Source organism: Sinocyclocheilus anshuiensis, unplaced genomic scaffold (assembly GCF_001515605.1).
Source record: "Sinocyclocheilus anshuiensis isolate Anshui unplaced genomic scaffold, SAMN03320099.WGS_v1.1 scaffold211, whole genome shotgun sequence".
Lineage (NCBI taxonomy): Eukaryota > Metazoa > Chordata > Actinopteri > Cypriniformes > Cyprinidae > Sinocyclocheilus > Sinocyclocheilus anshuiensis.
The window spans coordinates 63,848-74,657 of NW_015548195.1; the positions used below are offsets into that span (position 1 = coordinate 63,848).

General features: G+C 37.6%; 1 protein-coding gene across 2 annotated transcripts in view; it reads right to left on the reverse strand.

Annotated features, from left to right (window-relative positions):
• Positions 1-2,055: 2,055 nt before the first annotated feature.
• LOC107653172 (uncharacterized) overlaps positions 2,056-10,810 on the reverse strand; it is a 26,222-nt gene continuing 17,467 nt past the window's right edge. For both annotated transcript variants that reach the window (XM_016439820.1, XM_016439821.1), the window contains exon 2: positions 2,056-5,706. In XM_016439820.1, the coding sequence (XP_016295306.1) occupies positions 4,628-5,665 (1,038 nt within the window). In that variant the 5' untranslated portion in view covers positions 5,666-5,706 and the 3' untranslated portion in view covers positions 2,056-4,627. The remainder of the gene's footprint in view (positions 5,707-10,810) is intronic.

A 10,810-nucleotide genomic window follows, 5' to 3' on the forward strand; every position in this document is an offset into this window, starting at 1 on the left:
CCAGTTCCACTCATCTCCCATCCCCCATTTTCATCGTGCTCCTTTGCAACAAAGCACGACACCCATCCCCACTCTTGACAGAGAGGCTTCTGGGTCACACACAAATTTGTCGCGTCACACCTTTCATTGTGTTTGCTTTGAAATGTATGAAAGGAGGAGACTACAACGTAGTCAAGATGGCATGTGGTGCTTCTCTTTAAGAGATAAAAAACTTTGAAGTAAATGTGGAGAGGGGGTCAGGTGTTGAAGAATTCGCTTACTTTGGGCGAGATAAATCAAAATGCACCTGTCTTTGACCAGTATTGTTTCAAAAACATCATGCAAATTACATGATAAATAGCTAAATTACATTTGTTGTTACAGTGTCTAACTGTTATTATTACATTCGCCATCAGTTTCTATGAATGTGGCAGGAACTGGCCGTCCACCAAATCTACATGCCCAGAACAGACATCCCAAAGGCCTTCAAAACGCCGAGAGGCGTACGTCTGCTCCAAAAAGAAGTTGCTGTCCTTTCAATAATTCAGCAATCTGAAGTTTTATCATGCCAACTAAAGTTCCTCAAATGCCAAAGGATTAATGTGGTGATGAGACCAGAAGTTTAAAACTGTTAGGCCTTGTGTTGGTTTGGTGGATTTGGTTCAATCCCTACATATTTATTGTGTCACAGTGTTGAACTGTTTTTGTTAGGGCTTGAATGAGGTGCTAAAACACAGGATTTTTTTTTAAAATCTGTCTAGCCAAAAACACATCTTTGAGCCCAGACAATAAGCCATAGAGACAGGAAACTTGGTATAACGGAAATACTCCCGTAAGGGTTTAATGGTCACTTTTTTTGTTGTTGCAAAAACTATTTTTGAAAATTAATCTTTTTTTCCCCCAAACCAACGCAAACCCGCCCAACAGACAATTCTAAAGATTTCATTGGTCAACTCAATCACAGCACTGATTATGGACACAATACTGAATTAAAAAAAATCACTAACCCTAATATTAACCCTAGTACAGCATTACTGTTCAGATTCATCCATGATTTTTCTTAAGTCCTTCTTCTTGATGGGTGACTGTGTAATTGAGTTGACCAGTTAACTGCAGAGAAAAGATTTGTGCTTAACCGGTTTGGGGAAAAAAATCATGCAATTTGTTAAAGGCTGGTTGCCAGATTGTAATGAAACCAGAGCAGGAAGATTGAATCACACTACATATACGTATCAGGTATGGCTAATTTTATGGCTATAACTCTTGAACAGAATTAGTTATTTTCATAAGCTTTGGTACACCCAAGAAAGGGTTCACTTTGAGAATACCTGAAAGATTTGGTGGGGCTTAGCCACTTGTTGGCACTAATATGGTGTTAAAACTCTGGGACTGTTTGTCCAATCAGTTCAAAATTTTGTATGCAGCATTGTTTATTAAATCTACGCACCATCAACAAATTCAGTTGATTTTCAATAGTTGACTTCTTGTTCCAGGGAGCTGGATAAAATATGTAAAAAAAATTCTAGCGAAGAGAGGCGCTATTATGCGTTACATGCACAGTCTGTAAGTAGATATATATTCTACAGTGTTTGATATTGAGACAAAGCATTATTACTTGGGCTACCTCGTGCCAAACAAAAACTATTAGTGTTCCTCATATCATTTCAATTTTCCTTTTTTCTTACAGTAAAAAATAAGGCCCTACAGTAAACCTCAATTATTGATTCTTGCAGCTTTATTTTAATCTGTCCAGACTGGCATTTCTCCAAATTCACATGCCCAGACTAGAAAAGGCAGGGGAAATACAGGCCAACAAGAGGCCTATGGCAACGTCAGAGAAACGGCAGTCCTCCATGACAGATGGTTGAAATGGTGCACAACGCAACAATGCCCCACCCATTCCATTAACATAGAAGAAAGCTTTTGTTAAAACATACCACTTCCTGGCTGGAATTTGCCCAATGGCATGAGAGATTTTCAACAGTTTGTTATTCAAGCCAAACGATTTGAGTTACTGAAACGTTGAAACTGTGCGAAGAGACCAGATTTTTAAAAACGTTAATGCCTTGATGGTAAGCTCTACATTGGTTGGTTTGGTTTTGTGAAAAGAATGGTGGTGGCAGCTTATGTTTTAGGGACGCTTCTCTTTTGCAAGGATGGAACACTGGAAAATGGTTGGGGCAAAGCACAGAAAAATCCTGGTGCTGCTTTACATAAAAGCACTAGAAAAGAAGCAACGGTTCATCTAACACAATTAAAATCCAACTTGGAGTTTGAACATTACTGTAAAAGAGCAATTACAAAAAAATCAAAATGATTGAATAAATTGAATTGTTTTTGAGCTTTAATGTATCCTCCATTTTTTCTGGCCATTGAGTGGCAAAACATACGACACATTATGGTTGAATTAAGAAACAAAAATTGATTAAAATATTATTTATAGACACTATAAATACTACTAAGATTCTCAAAGATACAGCAGTAAAAATAAACAACAATCCCATGCTAATTTACACAGCAATACGGCAGGAAAATCATGTGTTAGCGGATTTAACGCTTAAGAAATGCTGTTAGGCACATGAAACAGTCCCTAAAACCCCTTAACTGTGGCAGCAACATCAACGTGGCAAACACACTAATGTTCAATAAAAAAAATTTAATATACTTATAGTAATAATCACAATAAGCAATTAGTCTCCTAAATAACATCTGGCAAGTTTATTAGCCAAACAGTAAGGCATTTACAGTTACCAAGCAACTTGGCATATTAATATAAATTTGAATTAGTGCAGTTTGCTGGTGTGTATGTTAGCTATTTCAAAACGGCTTTGAACATGGCTTATCCAGTCAGATTTTAGAGTAGGATCCCCATTTCTGAAATGGCATTTAATGGCTCTCAAGATCACTGGCCATAACAATATGCAACTGTCCACACCTCACAAAACAGCTAACGGAGACGTCTTTGAGACATAATTTTTTTGCTCACCAATAATCTTGCCTGTTCATTTAAAAACGGAAACTCTGAGACTCCAGTAATCCACACCAAACACTTCTCAAACATATTTTAATCCACAACTTGATAACCGTAACTAAAGATACAACACTGACATTTACAGCTTTTGAGTGTCACAGATTCAACTGGATGAAAATAAAAACTGATTAACAGGAAAACTAATTCTGCTTGTATTTTGTGTGTGGATGAAAGTTTTTTTTTTTTTTAATGGAACCCATATACTGGTTACCTGAAAACTTAAATATATATAAAAAATGTTTAATGATAAATAAACTGCTGCATTGCCATCATCTACTTTAGTTTGAAAAAAAAAAAGTAACTTTATGAACCAAAGGCCTTAGGGCTTGCTGAACGCTAACTTAAATCTCACATATCTCTTCCTCCTCTTGTGCACAAAAAGCAAGCATTCATCCTGTTGTGCCCTAATGCACACGAATCACCCTCAACAAATGAAACCTGGTGAGGCAGAACAGTGACCTTAATAAAACATCTTGGGGAAGATTTAACAGACAACCTGAATGATTTTTTTTCTTTTCCGATTTGCTTCCTTCAGAAATCGCCTTAATTAGTGCTGGATCAAAACCATCCCTTTGAAGATCGGTTTGTAATTTTCAGAATTTGGTTAAATGTGTAGAAGGCGATCAAGATGGCCACAAATCATCAAACATAAACATGGACTAACCAACTTATGGATGCATGGAATGAACAATATACATAATTACCTGCAGGATTAATGAGGACAACATTTTCTTATTCAAGTGTTTGAGGTACGTTCAAATCAATGGACAAGCAAGTCCATTGCTTGACGGGATTCTGAGAACTCGGAAAATGAAGCAATTTTTTTGCAATTCTTTGTGGTCATGGTACCAACAAAACTGTAAAGAAACGAAAAACCAGGGTTGGCACATTAAAAGAAACATTCGAGGAATTTATGAGAAGTGGAGTGCAGAAAGAAACAAGTACATTGAGAAGGAAAGAGTACAAAGATTCAGTTAAATTTTACTCTTCTCAAAGAATAAGGCCATTTATTTTGCCCTGAAATTAAATTAATATGTAAAAAGTGCCCTTAATTTGAACATGTTAGAGTCTAAACAAAAATATCGTATGCAGTCTATGCCAGCAGACTAACATATTACAAAACTGGTGATGTCAAAAAACCTGGGTGACATGGACATCAGCAGGATCCAAGGATGTAGAAAACCATAAAGACCAACTTAGGTTAGGCTATCATTGTCTTTTCAAGCAGTAGCATCTAATAAATCACTCTACAAATTCAGTCTGTTCCCATGATCCACTAAGACAGCAGTCCATGCCCAGTTTTCCAACAAAAGGAGCATTCTGGGAACTGCATAGTCATAAATAAGGTTTTGTTCATCAGTCCAATCCTTCAGAAGTTAGATAAAAATACACAAAATAATGGTAGGCTGGGATGTGTGGGGGAAACAAAATACTGTGAGAGCAGAAAAAAGCATCCCATCTTTGGATTATGATGTCAGTAACTACTTGACAATGCAAAATTTGGAGGTAACCGCAATGTTCCCATTCAGAGATAACCTTAGGTTTGTTTCCAGAAAACGCAACTTTGCAAAACAAGAAAACATAAAAAAAGGAAACAAAAAAATCTGCAGCAAGGGTCTATACAGAGTCAACAAGGGGATGGATCTGTATCACAGGCGACAAGTTAACTTGCAAGATTTTCTGTGCCTTTCTCCTCACCTCCTCATCCGTGACCGAATCATCTACTTTTATAACCTTCCATTCAAGACCATTGCCATTCAATCTAGAAACGTCTTGGCCATTGGTGAGTGTTGACTGGGACCAGTTATAGCTTTGGAAATGGAGTCTCCTCACTGAACCATTGTCCAGACCACTGGTCATCACATCAGGTTTACCTGATACAGTTTCGATCTTTTTATAAATGCTACCATCTTCAAGACCGAACCCATTCTGACAGACGACTGGGGCAGAGTCTCCAATCAGGGCATCTTCTACTTTGAACGGACACAACAAAATATGTTTGTTGTCCAAGGCAACTACGTTTGATCTCTGACTGCCATTTTCCGTTGGAGAGTGTGGAATTCCGGAGAGATCCGGTGGCCGTCCCAGAGCAAAACTGGGGGCGCTTTTTGAATCCGCACCAAAATGAATTTGCAACCTTGCAGTGTGGCCTCCGGTCAACCCCTTTATGTTTGTTAGCTTGAGGCACTGCTGTGCTCGAACAGAATGTTTATTTAGTGTTGCCGATGCAACATTCTGCTTAAGACTGTTCACCGAGAGATTGGTAAGCAGGATCTTGGGTTGGTTTTGGAGAATATCCTTTGCTGCTCTACTGAGCATCGCATAATTCACATCCTTGGCCTTGCTCAAACCTTTCCGCCCTCGCTTCTTGGAAGGTTTCGGCACTCTCTGAACCTTGCTGCCAATCTTGGAAGTAATTGGCTCCGTGGTGCAAGACGTGTATCCGTACACATCTTTGCTCCTCAAAATCACAGGTTTGGCTCCCTCCTTCCTCAGCTCTTGAAGAAAGGACACCATTTGTCTCTCGGTGTCCGACAGGTCCTTGGACATGGGGTTAAAGACCCTCAGGGCCTCTTCGAGGGCAGTTTGTCCAGCTGGGGCAAATCTGGCCCAGGAATGGACTACCCTCCCCATGCCCTGCTCTTCACAATTCATGGTGCACCTTCACAGCTGGTATGCATAAGGACTTCAGGTGTCTGTGAATACGAAAAGGATATTAGGTTGAAGATTTATAAATGGACACATGAACTACAGTTTATAGCTTTTACTATAAAAAGCAGTGTAAACTCTGGAACACTAGTTCCAAATGGATTAGAAAAAATATGACTGTTTTCAAACAGGCATCCCAACTTCCTTTGATCAAAAAAACGGTGGTCCTATCCCAAGCACACAACATTGGTTGAGCTAGCAGTCCAACTGGGTTATTCATTACTTGTTTGTCTGAAAAGTCTGCTGATAGTTATGATCAGTACCGTCACAAGGGCTGTGCCAAGTGTGCGACCGCCCAGGGCCTCGCGCCTCTAGAGGACCTCGCTCCTGGCCTGCATTTTATGTCTTTTTATTACTGTTTTTACAACCATTTTGTCATTTGAAAGACTAAAATAGTCATAGCTGATAGATAGTGTAAGACTTTGTGTATAAGAATGAGTAAAGCTGTTTGTTGTTAGGATGACAAAAAGTTTTAAAAGTTAAACTAATAAGCAGTGGCGTAGCGGAAAATCGAAATTATTGCGGTGTACATTAATTGTAATTTAATAATAAAAGTAACCTAATAATAATAGGCATAATAATAAGAATGTATAGGCCTAATTGGAAACGGTGAATGAAATGCATCTTTAGGGATTTTATAATGAAAGAGTTTTTGTTTTCGATTTGAATTAATTCGTTTTAAAGTAATAATTAAAAGCTTTCTATAAATATATTTATCAAGTCAGTGAGGCAAGTATTCGCTGAGTTTCGGTTTATCAGAAGCGCTCCTGCTCAAAACCGAAACTGCAGAAAGCATCCTGTTTTTCTTTATTTTATAAAAGCACAACGTTTTGTTGATATTGTGAGTGCACACAAATAAAAGTAGACCCTTTACAGTTCTGAATGCTGTATTACTCTTACCTTTATGAGCAAAAATGACTGCGTATTTTAAAAAATGTTCCAATGCAAGTGATCGCGCTGGCGCCTCCATGTCCTGTAAAGCGCGCTTCAGCTTCCACTCTCCGCACAAACTATTGGGTATGCCTCTAACAGCGCACATTTATAGGTTAAGTGTTTAAACTAGCCTAAAATTGTGATATGCTTGTTTTATATCTATAGTTTTTATTTTAGGCAAGTCGTTATGATTTGAGAAGGCTAAATTGATCAAATAGGCTATGATCAATGTTTCCATCACCCTGTTTTAATGCGCATTTTGAAGTATCGCGTGAGAAACGAGTGATGGAAATGCCAAATTTCAAATAAAAATCCATTAATTCGCAAAAAAGTTTTTATGCTCGCTTGAGGTGGTTTTTGACGTGTGCGAAAAAGGGTTGATGCGAATAATGGGAGATGGAAATGCATTTTGCGAATAAATTCCTCCAAGCGCATCAAAAAAGTAATGTGACTTTGCGCTATGGGATGGCAAAACCTGACTAACCAGCGGACCGATCTCATTCACAGCATCTGAAATGTTATGGTCATTCAGAAATGCACGAGCAAAGTCTGTCAAAGTATTTCTGTATAATTGCCTCCTAGAAATGTCTCACACGACTGCGTTCCCAAACAGCAGCATCCACCTCCGAAAGCAATGACCGCATTCATTGTGTTTCATCTGCTCGCTCTGAGGCGCAAGTAATTTATTATAGCCTATATGAAAATTATTATATTCTCCTACGTTTCTTAGTGATTTATAGTGCCAGTTTATCAGGAAGTACGATTTTGTTCTCTTTAACTGGATGGAAACGATGCTTGTTCGCAATTTTTTTATGCGATATTCCAGTTTTGCGCACAAGTTAAATTCGCAACTTTGGATAGAAACCCGGCTGTTTGCCACTGGCCGCTTGGTCGATACTTTACAAAAACTTATTATTAACAATCAAAAAATGCTCCAAACGTTTTTCTAAATGAACTTAAAATAATGAAACGAAATATAATCACTTTGTCATTTCATACAAAACTGAACTATTTTAGTAGCTGAAAAAGTATATAAGCTGTTTTAGCAGAAGGGGGAAAAAGACGGGCTCGGGTCGGTGGTCCAACAGCGCTTGTCAATGTCAAAATGATCGAGATGGCCAATCAAATCAAAGGCGGGTCTTACTGTCACTACTGTCACAACGCAACGAGAGCTCCTGGAAAGATGTAAGTAGTACTGTATTAGAAAACTGTTTTACGATAGAAATGTTCAGTGACTGACAGTAATAGACTATTTAGTGATGCAAACTACTCAACTTATGAAATTTCGCCATTTTGAATTGAAAATATGCGATAATGATTCATGTAAATCATAAATGAACGTGACAAGAGACGTTTGCGTTTTCGACTGTTAGACGAATATGAGTGAATGTGCACATTTTAAAATAAAATATTTTCAAATCGTGTAAATTGATTACTACTTCATAATAACTACAAACCTAGAACTTATTTTAGCATTCTTATTTACTTATTTAATTGCTTTATTATTATTATTATTATTATTATAAAGCAGTAGATCTTACAATTCTTATGAACTTGTGCGTGACCGTGATTCGTGCGCAAGCATGTGAGTGAGCACCGCATCACAATCGATCAGATGCGTGTTAAAGTTGTGTTCGTTACTATAGCACCCACACACACACACACAAAATTGCAGAGGGCCTCGCACGTCAACTTCGCACTGGGCTTCGCACCCTACTTGCGATGGCCCTGGTTATGATTATATCTTCCTAGATGCAGACATAGATTTAAACTACTCACTCTAAATTATCTCAGCCAGTCTTGACTGATGCAGTTTGGCAAAACAATGTTTTTTTTATTTATTATTGTTTGCTTTGGGTCAAAACAGTACCATGACTCAACTAGACAACATCTTGGTTATTCAGTTTGAGCATATTGAAGAATTACAGTTTTTAAACAGTTCTTTAAAAGTGCTCTTGAACTATAGGCCTAATACTTCAATAAATAAAGTATACTTCGCAAAGTAAAGTAGCTTGTATTGCTTGTATTCCAGACAATCAAAGTTGCATAACTGTCCCAAGAACATTTTGTGGTTGAGAAAGTGACTTCAACTGTGAAATGGGCACTGACAGGAGTTCAAGTAGTGTAAAGTAATAGCCTGATACTGTATTAATTTCTTATGATTGCAGATGACACTGGCCCACTTCATCTTTGCAAACTGTTCTAATTCCCTAAGATTTTTAAAGAATCTCTCTAACTATCCATGGGAAATGGATCTGAACTCATTGCTTGCCACTTCAGAACAGTTCTACAGTTTCAACAATTGCTTTAGCATTATTGGAGCATTATTTGTTTGTTCAGTTAATTTCACTGCGATTTCTCCAGGTAAACCAGTTGCAATTTGACAGGCTCAGCAAAACAGACTTTTTCGGAAAGATATGGATCCGACAGTAATGCAGTAACTTGTAAGCAAGTATGTTAATTCCAATGCTTAACTCTTTCCCCGGCAAACACAGAATTTTCCGGGTTTCCATGATCTCGCTGTTATACATTCAGGGGCGCTATTACGCATCTCCTGAATGAGTCTAGAATGTGCAGATCAAAAACAAAAGCGAGGAAGACGCAGAAACAAGTGATCTCGTATGTATGCATATGAAAAACAATGCGATCATCAAAAATAAACAGCATATAAATAAAAATAGCCTAATGCTACTGAGTGAAGTGTCAATCCAGGAAGTGGTAAAGGACTGTGATGCTTTGGGGGTTGTTGATGGAAGCGATCTACTGCATCTTTGCTTTGATCATCCCTACTGAAAATGTAGCCAGATGTTTTATTTTTAATTAATTTATTTTTTTAATAAAACTTACCTACATTCAAGTGTTGATGAAAAAAAAAGAATGCTTGAAGCTAGAATAAAACTGATTTTCTTTTTGTTTAAAAGTAGAGGCTCTGTTCTTTATTTTGATGTATTGCATGTTCAGATATTCATAAAACAAAACATTCTGGGGGCCATAAAATTTTAGTGAAAATCATCGAAAATGCTGGTGTTGGCTGGCAACTTTTTTCAAAAACGCTGGCGGGGAATGAGTCAATTATCAGCTTAGCAGCATTGGCTACAATTTTAATATTGGCACATGCCTAACATTTTTTCATTCAGACAAGAAAACATGTATAAAGAACGAAAACATGTATAAAGAACGATAGAAACATGTTTACAATAATTTCCTAGATGCTTCAAAAAACTCCTGTGACTTCACAAGTGAATAATATTATTGCATAGCATCTCAAAGAGCCTTTAATTACCGTTCTATATTAATGCGATGCTTACTGACACACACACATATACATAAACATACATACATAAACATATTGGCCTATATATATATATATATATATATATATATGTATAGGAGATCGCGCAGCTCACACATCCAGGAGAAAAGAAACTTGTCAACGCTGCCCCAGGACTTTTATTAATAACAGTTTAAATACTAAATCGCTACATTTTATTTTCCAGCAACGAGAGGATCAAATCGCTGTTTTTTTAAGTAAACTCATTCTAAAAAGAGAAATGCATAGACGCGCATACACGCAACTTTCACCTCTCTCTCGCTCTCTCGAATTGGCAATATTTGAGAAAAGGGTTTAGCGATTTCTAATTATTGGGGGGACTAGCCCCCCCGAAAGGGGAAGGGCTAAGGGGTAGAATTGGGATTGGGCCTTAATGTGTGATATGTAAGGACTCATGCATACTTAGACGGTTTTGTTGCAAAATCGTTGGCTGCTTATGAGTCAGTAGATTAGTAAATCAGTGATTAACCAGATAACTTCACACTAGAGGTCTGCGCGGGACTATTTTTTTAGTCCCGCTCCCGCAAGGTTCTATTCCGCACCCACCCGCTCCCACTATATATTCACTCTTTGTTCACCCGCTGTCTGCTTAGAAAAATTGTCTTCCCGACCCGACCGTTCCTGCTAAATTTAGATCTCATTTCCAGAATCTCACATTTAAATTTCCACTACTGAAAGAAAGAGATAGGCTAACAAATAAAAGTGTAGTCTGCACAAAATTGTATGTTATTTTATTCGTCTTGTCAAGTCTTGAATTTATTGACTTTGACTTGAATTTATATGAATTATCTTAAGACACAAAATTTGTTTAATATTTTATGCAACAC